Raw genomic sequence first — 12,913 nt, forward strand, 5'->3', positions numbered from 1 at the left:
CCTATCAAAAATGTTAACAGCCAGTCTGGCCCAACAGGGTCTGAAAATGAAGGTTACTTACTTGTAGCTTGAGTTCTTCGAGAGGGCTCTGTATATTTATAGTTATGGGTATTGCACCACCTAATGGCACCTAACAATAAAAACTTCTCCAAGCAATAACCATTCAAGAGCTCCTGTGCCCTCTCCTATACCTACCCTCAGCATCTCTGCAAGTTCCAAGGCTATGTAAGAGAGTGCAGTGCCCTTTACCACCACAGATCCCTCCACTGCCAGCCCAGAGATTAAAAAGAGAGCACTCAGACAAACCAAAAGACAGGTGGAAGTGTGACTATGCAGAGTCATCTTGAAGAACTCTGGTTACAAGTAAGTAACCTCCATTTCTTCAAGTGGCTCTACATCCCACTCATGGGATTGTTTGATAAGCAGTGCTGAAAATAACCCAGAGGAGGAAACAGAGTTCCAGTTGAATAGAGACTGATGCACCACTTTACCAAATCTAGCATTACCCCCTATGGCCAAGTTAAGAGCCTAATGCTTAGAAAAGTGGGTACAGAGGTCCAGGTCATCACCCCGCAAATTTCAGTAACTGGAACTTGCTTAAGGTAAGCAAGAGAAGTTACCATAGCTGTAGTGGAATGTAATCATGCTGTCATGGGTACAGGGATGTGTAACATTCAACAATACATTTTTAATCCTTCTAGTGTCTGGAAAGATATGCTAAGAATCATGTGGGTTACAGGGTAAAACAGAAATAATCTAGATGATTTTCAAAAACTAAAATACCTGAATCTAAAACAACATGCAAGAGCATTCTTGCAACCAAAATACATAAAACAGATTCCCCTTTATTAATATACGGCTCTGGGAAAAAATACCAGCAAATTAATTGTCTCATGTGAAAATCAGTCACCACTTTTGGTAAAAACCAGGGATCAGGCATAATAACCACCTTAACTTTTTGAAAAGACATAAATGGTGGCTCAGCCATTAAGACATTTAACTTGCTCACTCTTCTGGCTGAGGCTATGGCAATAATGAAAGCCATTTTAAGAGATAAACAATACAATGACCAATCAGACAAGGGCTCAAAAGGGAAGTTCCTAACTGAAGCTGAAACCAAATTAAGATCCTAAGATTTTTGCCTCACCCAAGGCACCAAACTGGTCCATTTCAAATAGTAGTGAACACTTGCTGGTAGACAGCTTTCTAGGGTTAAGCAGTATATCCTACACCAACAAGGAACATGACTGCTCAAGAGCAGGCATGGTCAAAGTCAGGTAAGAGACTGTGAATCCGATGGAAAAACCTGCCCTCTTGCTGCTGCAGCTCTGGGCCGCTCACAAACAGCATGCGGGTCCCACCCTCAGTGTTCGTGTAATATAGGCCTGGTCCAGCAACTCTGACCCCAGCAGCCGGTCTGCAACACACCAGCTACACTCTGACTTCCAGCTATTACATTTGAGGCTGTGAATCTGACAAAAAGTCAATCCAAGGAGGTGTCTGAAACACTTGTGCAAGAGTAAGCAAAGCCCTGTCTTCTCTTTAAGGAAATGTATTGTCACTGGAAATCTAAAGTTCCTCTTTAGATCCTGAACAGAAATACATTATACGTGTAACGTTCTCTCCCTTTCTAGTGCCATCTCTCTTCATTTTCATATTTTATTTTACTTTGCTCATTCTCAATGTCAAACTGACATTGACAATTCTCTCTTTTTAAACATTTTTTCAGAACATTCTGGTAGAATAACCCTTCACTCTCACATTCAAAAACTTCTCCTTAAAAGGCAAAGATGAGGAGCTCCTCTAGGAAGATAGGACAAATTAAATTTTCTATGCTTTGATTTTTTTTAAAAAGTCATCATTTCTTCCCTGTACAATGGAACCTTATGATTCAGGTGGGAGGCAAACAGATCGGAGACTAAAGTCCTTTACAAAGAGATAGAATACATCTGGGTATAGTTCCCATTCTGAATGATCTATTTGTTCCCAACTAAGCCAGTCAGCTCTAACATTCATTTTTCCCTTGGATGTGAAGGGAGCAGAGAAGAATCTGCCAAAGTCATTAGCAAGTAACCTCTTTATCAGAACGTGGACCTTGCTCCCCCTCACCTATTGATGTAGGACGTTACCAAGGTATTTGTCTGTCATGACCAGTGTCCAAATATGGGAGCACTAAGCAGTTTGTACTGTTTGTTCGTTCCCTTATTTGGAGCAGATCCCAAGGAAGTCCTTGACCTGGTGTGAGCACCCCATCCTTCCAGACTGGCATCTGTGGCAATAACTTCCTGAGTGGTTTGCCTATCAGGAAGCCTGACTCAAATTGCTTGAAACCCACTATCTGATGGACCTGAGTATCCTCTTGGGTATATACCTTCACTGAAGGGTGGAAAAGAGATTGGTGAGGGAGGACAAGAGGATGCTCTGTAGCATCCTCACATAAGCATGGGTCCACTAAAGATTATCCACACAAGAGACTACTGATCTCAGAATAGACCATGTGTGAGTGGATACTACCCAAGAGGGGCTGACCAGTTTTGATAAGATTCCTCAGTTTCTCCTGTTTTTCCTGTGATATGAAAACTTTCTGGAGAACGGCATCTATTCTCCTCTCTGAGGTGGCAAATCCACTGCAAAGGTGTTAAAATGATTATTCTCCAAATGTAATCACAGAGCCATGGTACTGAAGCATCTTGACTGGTGCTGGCTATAGCTCTGACTCTGGATAAGGCTAGAAAAAGGAGGTCATCCAGGAAAGAATAGGCAAGAACCCCATTCCTAGTATTAACACTACTGGCATTTTCATAAATATTTGCATGGCTGTTGCTAAACCAGAAGATAAGTACTGGTGGTGCTGTTCTCTAAGAGCAAACCACAAGAAGCATCTGTTAGACAGCCAAACTGGGATATGGAAGTTGACATGACTAGATCTGAAGGACGCCCTGGCCTAGAGTATCCTCGTTGATGGCCGTTAGTGTGGATTTAAGGTTTCATCTTGATTTTTGTTTTTTTTCCCTGAACCTTTTGAAATACCTTCAGACTGAGAACTGCCTTGCAGCCTTTGACTTTTTTTCTTTTTTTTTTTTGGGGGGGGGGGTGGGGGTGGGAGGGCAGAAAGTCTTGGAATAAGAAAATGGAGTGAATGCACTGGTTCCTCTCTGGAGGATGAACAGATTCTATTCCTCCCATTCAGAGGAGATGAACGATGGCCATTTATGTCTCGTCTTTTCCCTTCCTTTAGCAAGGGAAATGGGATAAATTTGTCTCAATTTGAAAAAAATCCAAAAGACTATCCCCTTTGCACTGTTTCCAAAATCCATTTGTCAAGGGTCACCACTTGCCAGAACACTACAAACTGAAGCAGCCATCAACTACTAATCTGGGGCCGCTCTCTATACTGGGGTGTCTGCCAGAGATGCAGTTTGTTTTGAGGAATCTGAGGTTGAACCAAAGAACTCACCTCTGCCACCACATGTTCCGCTGGATCTGTTTCATTTTCCTCTTAAGTGTTTCCAGTGGGATTTTCTATATTGGCCAATGTAAAAGGACTACCTTGATATAGAGTAAGACCTGTAGTCGCTCCTATCCTGCTTGTTAGGAACTTGATCTTTCCAAGAAGTCCACTACCAGCTTACCCACAGGTTTGCCAAACAGCTTCCCGTCACAGTATTTTGAAGTGGTTGAGAGCAGTAAATCTGTGGATCTCTCTTTCACTCCCAGGGCCACATGGATCAGCATACAACAGTAACTCCTCACTTAAAGTCGTCCCGATTAACGTTGTTTCGTTGCTGAACAATTAGGGAACATGCTCATTTAAAGTTATGCAATGCTCCCTTATAACTCCGTTTGGCAGCCGCCTGCTTTGTCCATTGCTTGCAGGAAGAGCAGCCCACTGGAGCTAGCTGGTGGGGGCTTGGAACCAGTGTGCACCGGCAGCCCCCATATCAGCTCCCCACTCCCCTAAGTTCCCTGTGCGGCAGCTGCCCAGCAGGCCATCAATTGCCAGCAGTTCAGCTGTCCCTCCCTACACTGTCATGTGCTGCTCCTGCCCTCTGCCTTGGAGCTGCTCCCCGAGCCTCCTGCTTGCTGTGCCGGCAGGAAGGGAGAAAAGAGGGGCTAATGTCAGGGTGTCACCCTCACCTCTGCTCCTGCACCCCGCTTACCCATCTTCCATAGAGCAGGAGGGACACAGGACAGGGCTCAGGAGGGAGGGAGCTTCCTGGCAGTAGCTGCAGTCTCAGCCTGCTGATCTACTTAACAAGGCAGTGTACTTAAGAGTGGGGTCAGCGTATTTAAAGGGGAAATGCGCATCTCTCACACACACACGGTGTGTGTCTCTGTCTGCCATGCTGTCTCCCCTCCCTCCATTCGTGCTGCCTTGTAGAGTGTGAGGCTACATTAACAACGTGTTAAGCTTTGAGGGCTCAGCCCATTGCTAGTTCATCATTTAGCAGTAAGGCATTCCCTGGGAAATATCCCACCCTTTGACTTCACCACCTCAACCAAGCTTCACAATCATCATCGCTGTGTACCAATATTAAATTGTTTAAAACTTATACTGTGTGTGTGTGTGTGTAATATATATTAGTCTTTTGTCTGGTGAAAAAAATTTCTCTGGAACCTAACCTCTTATTTACATTAATTCTTATGGGGAAATTGGATTCACTTAACATTGTTTCGCTTAAAGTCACATTTTTCAGGAACATAACTACAACCTTAAGTGAGGAGTTACTGTATCACATCTTGGCTCTAGCTGAGTACCAGAGGGCAACAAGGGAGGTGTCAAATATGAAGTCTGCTTCTAAAGACATCTTTTTTCAGAGATGCAACTAATTTAAAAGCCTTTCTATGCTTCAGAGGTATTTCAGATTGTCAATCCATGCCAGAATTCCTTTGCAAAACAAACTGAGGCAGCAGACAAGGCCTCAAAATTTTTCTTGTCTGATTCTATTCTCCTAATCTGTGAGGTCCTTTGGCAATAGATCTCCATCTGAAAGACTGGTTGTGTTGGACTAGAAGGAAAAGAGCATCAACATAAGGAAAGGAGACCATATTTGACTTTGGATTGGGGCACACTGTAGCACCATTTGGCAATGCCGCTCTGCATTTTGGTCTTCCATGTAAGCTCCCTTTCCTCTGATAATTTTTTTTGACCGGGAGGATTTACATAGCTATATTGTTCTAGTCTGGAACCAGAAAGGTTATATTGCTTAGTGGTCTCACTTTCTCTATTAGACTGGCTTTCCTCCTCCTCTCTTATAGGGATTTCCTGTAGAAGCAAACCCAATATAGATACTGTCTTTTTAAGTATAGTGATAAAATAATCAGTGGGAAGAAGTTTGTCCTGAGCCACCTACTCTTTATGATCTATAGAACAGAATCTAAGAGGTGACCCTCTCCCAAGAAGAGTATCAAAATTAATCTCTCTTGTGGGAAGCAGATTCCGCTTTGTGTCTCTTAGAGCACCTCCCTGAGGTATCCACAGATTCCTCAGAAGACAATGTGGATGAGGGGGGTCTTTTTTCTTCCCATGCTCTTTGTCAGCTGGTCTTACTCCTCCCTTTTCTATCCATCTCAGGCAGATCGGTCCAGAGCAGGTTTGTGCTTCTTGTTGGTGCGATTAGGAGTCTGAGCACTGAGACCTCCCACATCCCTCTTTTAAAAAAAAATGTTTCCCGTAACCATCCTCCTCAGGTGGAGATCAATTTACAAGCTCCCTGGAGAGTGGAAACCTTTGTGACTGAATACACCCATGTATTCACATCTTACACACTACTTTGTACAATAATCTTTGTACAAAATATGGCTTGTGAGGGTATCACTTGAAAACTAATAACTCGCAGGTCAATAATATCATGGTGAAATGTATGCTGCAACATTATATGTAAGGTTACAAATTTCCGCTGCATGCTCAAACTCACATAGCCCTAACTAGGTAGGAATGGTTAAGCAAGTGTATCATAAATGACGTAATGTGCGTTTCCTTCAATTTACATATAAGTAGTAAACAGGATCCTTGAGACAGCAAGAGGGAGACCAGGCAAATCTGCATTTCAGCATACAGAGGGGAGAAGAGCGAGCACGGGGTAACCTTCTTTCTTGTTTGAATAATCTGCTTTGAGACGTAATCCTCAGAAAATCCACTTCAACGGAGGGGTAACCTTCTTTCTTGTTTGAATAATCTGCTTTGAGACGTAATCCTCAGAAAATCCACTTCAAGGGAGTCTGGACTATAAAAGTGAGGGGCAAAAACACACCAGACTCTCCTCTCGCTATTTCACCTAAGATGACAAATGAACCAGCCCTTTGGAGGCAGATCCCAACTTGAAAATTCAGTCAGCTATGTTGCTGGGAACATGTAATAAAGATCTTATTTTGAAACAAGTCTAGTTTGCTAAGTTTTAGTTTCTAGTAAGTGCTTATTCTGTATCACTCTTGTAACCATTGCTGACTTTAATACATTATACATGTACACACTTAAAATCTACTTCTTTGTAGTTCAATAACTTTGTTTCATTCTTTAATCAAAACTAACCCAGTGCTGCAGTTAAACTGAGCTGTTTGGTTAGCTCCAGTTAAAATAGCATATTCCTGTTGCATATTTGATCCCTTACAGGGGCAATGGACCTCTAATATTTGAACTGCCCAGGAAAGGGCTGGACAGGGAAGAACATACATTGTTTCATGTTCTCTGTGTATATAAAATCATCCTACTGTATTTTCCTCTACATGCATCCAATGAAGTGGGCTGTAGCCCACGAAAGCTTATGCTCAAATAAATTTGTTAGTCTGTAAGGTGCCACAAGTACTCCTGGTCTTTTTGCAGATACAGACTAACACGACTGCTACTCTGAAACCTATCACTTAAACAAAGTAGCTCTGAGTCACTGGGTGGTGGAAATGCTACAGAATGGGAGAAGGGATTAGGCCTGAGGGACCATTTAGCAGGCTCTCCTTGTTCTCTCTTCTGGGTCTCTATCAGCGTCATCCCACCATTGCAGCAGCAGAAGTGGGGAGATGGACAGTTGCTCCATCAGAACTGCAAGAGAAGAGTCTGATGGCTATGTGGGAAACTTTTTGCACTTTAACCTACACAGAGTGTAGGGAAAAGAGGCCTACTACCCGCACCCAGCCCAGAGGATTTTCTTCATGGGACTCTCCCACTGCTTCTTGTGAGCACCACTACTCAAGGAAGGGGATACAGCAGGAACCTCTGCTCTAGCCTGAGTCTCCACAGAAACAAGTGCAGGTCTCCATCCAGGCACTCAATCAGTAGTATCTTGCGTTTCCTTTCTTAGTAGTCTGACATGCTGCACTCTGCATGAATAAGCAGTGGAGTACATGGAGAATCCCAGTAACTATGTGGAGCAGCAGTGGAGTACATGGACAGTCCCAATAAACAGATTCTGAGAGCCAGGAGATTTAAAGCCAACTAAAGGGGGGGGGGGGGCGTTTAAAATTTTGAGGGTTTTTTTTGTTTTCAATGTGCTCTGAAGCAATGAGCTGATGTCATGACTTCCTCAAGCTGCAGAGGCAAACACAAAACTGGCAGACTTCTCAGATGTGGAATCAGACCTCTTATACCACTGACTGACAAAGTCCTGTTTGCCTCCAAGGCTGCATATTACAGAGACCCCAGTATCAAGGATCTGTGTACCTTATTACAAAAAGTGGAATGAGGCATAGGAACAAAACTTTTGCCGCCTCAAAGACAAAGCCAGCTTAACACTTCACATGAAAATTATTGTAAACACAGACAAAAAATATTGGAAACCAAATCACTTAGGTGGCAGATGCAAACTGTGAGGGTCAATTAGAGCAGAGTCTGTACTAGTGGATTAGAAGCAGCTACAGCCTTCAAGATGACCTATGACTTCCTCAAGTACCAAGCCTTTCCACTGAATGTAATGGAAGCAAGAAAGGGGCCCAAGGAATCTGCTTTATTGTCAGCTTTGTGGAGTGCAGAGGTCTGAGATTCATCCTCCTGTTTGACAGTGACCTCGCTGAACCACCATCAAGGGAATAAAAGGCTGCCTTGGTCTGTTGCTGGAAGTAAGGTACAGAGCTGAAGATATGTCCTACTTAAAGAAAGCACAAACTGCTCTTGAGAGATTGAGAAATGTTCACAGACCAAATACATCCTATAGTGCTACTTAGACTTCTTACTTTTGTCTTTTATCTTGGAAGCCAATCTGATAATGGAGGAGCTCTGCTAAGGTAACTGAAAGAAGGCAAAAGCTACCCTCTAATTACCAAACAACTGAAAAATAGTTTAGAAATTAACTAAGTTTATATGAGTAAACTAACTATTTGCTGGAGGAAACAGTCCTGAAGATTAGCCCCAGGTTGAGTTAAGCATAACAGTATGGTAAGTGTCCCAGGAGACAAGACTGAGCTCTGAGCTAGAGAAACTGTTCTGGTTTTGTCCTTCCAAACCCATCTTTCTGGAGTCTGAGTACCTACAGTAGGCTTGGTAGACATGGACAAGGTAGAGAATTGACGTGTAGTAAACTGTTCATTACAGGGGTATTCTATTGCCTTTCAGAGTAGAAAATACAGTAGTTCTAACTGCTGTTTTTTTGCTGTGCTATCTGCATTACCTGATTTGAGCCATTTTTTGTTAATCAAAGGGATCCAGTTCCATGTCCACATGAATACAGAACAGTTTAAAACTTCTTTAGAAAGAGCAAATTTCAGCAAAAACAATGTTCAATTAATCATATTAATTTAAATACTAAATGTTTTGGTATAAGTAAAGATAAAACTAAATATACATCAAATCCTTTTGTTTTTGAATTTTTTAAAAATTTGATTAATATTTTGTAATATATAACTATTGTTTGCACTGTTGTTGTAGTCATGTTGGTCCCCAAATACGAGAGTGACCAGGTGGGAGAGGTAATATTTTTTATTGGACCAATTTGGTTGGTGAAAAGACAAGGTTTCAAACTCCACAGAGCTTCAGGTCTGAAGAGCTCAAAAGCTTGTCTCTTTCACCAACGGAAGGTGGTCCAATAAAGATATAACCTCACCCACCTTGTCTCTTTAACATATAACTAGACAATCCTCTGTTGTACCCTATCCTCAGTCTCTAATGGTCAAACAGTAGCTTTCCAATGCAGCAGAGTAAAATTTACAAATATCTTCTCATATTTAGTGTTGCTTAGAGCTAAATGGAGATAACGGCATAAAATGGTGTTATAAAGCTTAATGGGCTGTTCAAGATAGCATGAGGCAATCACTGGTGAACAACGGGGGAGAGAAAGCGGTAAGAGTCTATACCAAACTCCGGTTCCCACAGAAGGGGACAGGGCAAAGTGTTGAAATTCTGCCTCTCCTAATAGCTGAGGCATAGGTTTCAAATTGATTAGACGCTTGGGGGCCTTGTCTTCCCAGCAGCAAATGTGGGGAAAGCTCTCCTCACACAATAATGTTGTCCTGTTATGTATACAGTAAAATTTTCAAGCTTTATGACCTAACAGATTATTTAACTAAGTATGAAAGAAATCGAATTTATAAACTATTTCTCCAAAAATATTTACTGTTATTTCACACTGAACACTATAACTACTAAATAAATTTTGATAAAATTATGCACTGAACCCAAACAATTTCAGAACTCTAAGCTTGCAGCCAAAGTCATATTGTACACTCTGGATACAAACACTATTGTTTTTATTTCTTCAAAAAGATGACAGAAATAACTGCATTGGTTAACATTCTTTTCTTTATCTGTCCCTCATCTGAAATTATTTTGGTTAATGCAAAGATATTTGGTCTATTTGAAATTGAACATATGATCCACATCATTTACCTTGTTGCGTGTTTTCACTTTCAATTTAGTCTTCTGTTTCCTTTTCAGTTTTTTCTTGCTTAAGATTTTCTTACTCCTGAAAAAGTGAAACATTCATGAGACTAAAAATTAAATTTTAACTGGAAAAATTTTTTAGTAGATACTTGGCCCTGTTGCCTCTACCACCACACCCCCACAGGAAACAGCAGCAGCACCTGGAAGGAGTTTGCTGGGGTCAAACTATGAATGTTCCAAGAGCCTTATGGGTAAAGCTGAGAGTTTGTCAAGTTTCCATGACTTTCCAGGATCTCCGTGACTTGTGCAGCTGGCTCTGGCACTGCCCCAGCAGTTCAGGCAGCCCTTGGGCCAGACACACCGGCCGCGGCTGGGACAGTCATGGGCCACTGCCTGCCCTCCCAAGAGCAGCAGGAGAAGTTTGGGTGTGGGAGGGGACTCAGGGCTGGAAGTTGGGGCACGGGAGGGGATGAGGGGTCTGGGCAGCGTTTACCTTGGGAGGGCTCCCTGGAAGCAGCAAAATGTCCCTCCCTCAGCTCTTAGCTCCATGCGCTGCCTCTGCCCACATGCACCGCCTGCTCAGCTCCCATTGGCCACAGTTCCCAGCCAACAGGAGCTGCGGAGCTGGCAGCACGCGGAGCTAGGAACTTAGGGAGGGACATGTCACGACTTCCTAGAAGCCAGCTAGGGCGCCTACCAGCCCTGCCTACTCCCCCCAGCACCAGTGGGGGGTCCCAGGCTGCTCGCACCTGCAGCGCCCCTCCTCCCCCGACTGCTCCTCCAGCACTCTTGGCACCCCCCAGACCACCCCTCCCAGTACCTGCGCCCCCCTCCCCCGGCACTCCCCCAGCATCCGTGGTGCCTCCCAGCACCCACAGCGCCCCCAAGCACCTGCCCCCTCAGGCCATCCTCCCCCCACCCCCCAGCACCTGTGTGCCCCCTCCCCTCCCCCCCAAACGAGCACCCGCAGCACTCCCAAGATTTAGTCAGGGGTATAGTACAAGTCACAGACAGGTCACGGACTGTGACTTTTTGTATATTGCCCGTGACCTGCCCATGACTTGTAGTAAAAATACCCATGACTAAAACGTAGCCTTACTTATGGGTACCTTCCCAAAGCAATCAGCACCTGCTATAGCTAACGGTGCAAAGAATGCATCAATGATATTTAAGTTATACTTCACTATTCCACTGAATCTAGTGGGACTCTCAGAGCTCCCGGACCAATGGCCTCTTCTCTCCCCTTTCTAAGTAGGTTTAGATGTCACCTCAATAAAAATATCTGTTCACTCTCTATACTAGCATTTTCACCATTGTTAGCCCTGATGGTGATGCACTGTGCAGGCCAAATGGTAGAAAGAATTGCAAAAAATTCTCAGTACAGACACAGCCATTCTGTACTTCTGTCACGATAGAACGTGTACATTTTTAGTAAAATATTTAACTTAAGTCAGATCCAAATCCTCCATAAGGAAAGATGGCTCTGAAAATACATGACCAGCCCTAGACTCCAGCTGGTAGGAGAAACTACAGAAGTAGCTAAAGCAGAGACTGCTGCACTGAGGAAAGAGAATAAAATGGGGCCCAGGCAGAGCCAAACCCCCCCACCATTCCTTGGTCCCAGAACCCTGTAGGGTAGACATCATTACTCTGGGGATACTAGAGCTAAAATATTGGGCTGGTGCCACACACACTCCATGTGGCCTTGGGGGGAAAACTGCAGGGAGAAACCATCCAGAGACTCCAACTGGTAGGAACAGCTACAGAAACTGTGAAAACAAAGACTTTAGGACATGCAGAGCATTTTCTACAGTTTTGACTGCACTTTTTCAGGCCTGCGCTGACTCTCAGTTTGTTCCAACCCTCTCCATCCCTCAGTCTGTTTTACACATCCCCCTCTACCATGTCTCATTCACCATTCATTTTCAACATCCTCACTCCCTACCAGAAAATAAGTCATGAAACTAACATGAAATTTACTGCCATCACTGTGTTCATTGTGTTCACCTGCCAACACATAGTTCACTGTGTGTGTGTCTGGTCTATTAAGACTGTAAACTCCTTAGGGCAGGTGCCATCTATTTCTGTGTCTGCACATTGCCTAACGCAATAAGTCCTTAGGCACTTACAATACTCAATGTAACATTCTTTCATGCTGCTCTTTGTTAACAAAAAGCCCCCCAATTTAGAGCACAGGACTGTTGAATAATTAAGCTAAGGGATCCTGAACTCATATATAATTAAAAGATTCCCCTATGGGCAACAAAGCAAAGATGAGATCATTTATCAGGATGCATTAAATACCTTATTAAGAATGAGGCTGTGAAGCACACTTTCTTGGAAACTACCCTTTGCATGCTACACTCTCCGCTCACAACGGCCACACTCTAGAAAGAGAGAGGAGAATATTCTCTCTTCCAGCAATTAGAAGATGTTGCCATCTAAAATTTGTAGCACACCCTCTAGCCAGAACAAATACCAAATATGCAGCCCCAAAGAGTGTCCAGTGAAACCACTAAAAATTCCACCACCTTCACGTTCCCAACTGTTGGCTCGATGCTAGGATGAGAAGAAACTCCTTATCAAGGTACTTCAGTGGATCTTGCTGGCAGTGACCCCAGGTATGCTCAGGCTAGTAAAGTAGTGAATTTGTTTAAGCATTGATTACAATGATAGTTACTGCTACTGAATCTATTTCCTAATTCCATATACAATCATAATTGGCTGTTCCATCAGCTTCTCTTCCAAACTCAATATACAAATTCAATTCTCATTAAAACTGGCTCAATTGTTGCATCCAGCTCTTTAAGTAATAAGGACACACGCCTGCTCACATTGATGCTTACAGTAGTTTTCTCATTTGTTTTGATAGCAACAATATTGCACCATAAATGTGCAAAGCTAGTCAAATAAATTATTGTCTCTTTAAAATGGGCATGTAGGGCTTAGAAACACTGTTCACACAAGTAAAGAAAGAAAATTAGAACGTCATCTAAAATGGCTGCAATTAAAGAAAAACAAAGCCTGCTGAACATCCCTACTCCATCTTATCTCAGTTCATGGCACAATTATTATTAAAATTAGATGAGGCTCACCTCGTTCAAATGT

The 12,913-nt window shown here is 43.1% G+C and overlaps 1 protein-coding gene across 11 annotated transcripts in view; it reads right to left on the reverse strand.

Annotated features, from left to right (window-relative positions):
* MYCBP2 (MYC binding protein 2) overlaps positions 1-12,913 on the reverse strand; it is a 409,657-nt gene that overhangs the window by 379,029 nt on the left and 17,715 nt on the right. For all 11 annotated transcript variants that reach the window (XM_074962231.1, XM_074962238.1, XM_074962204.1 and 8 more), the window contains exon 2: positions 9,812-9,887. In XM_074962231.1, coding sequence (XP_074818332.1) covers positions 9,812-9,887 — 76 coding nt within the window. The remainder of the gene's footprint in view (positions 1-9,811; positions 9,888-12,913) is intronic.

This window comes from Natator depressus, chromosome 1 (genome assembly GCF_965152275.1).
Source record: "Natator depressus isolate rNatDep1 chromosome 1, rNatDep2.hap1, whole genome shotgun sequence".
Taxonomy (NCBI): domain Eukaryota; kingdom Metazoa; phylum Chordata; order Testudines; family Cheloniidae; genus Natator; species Natator depressus.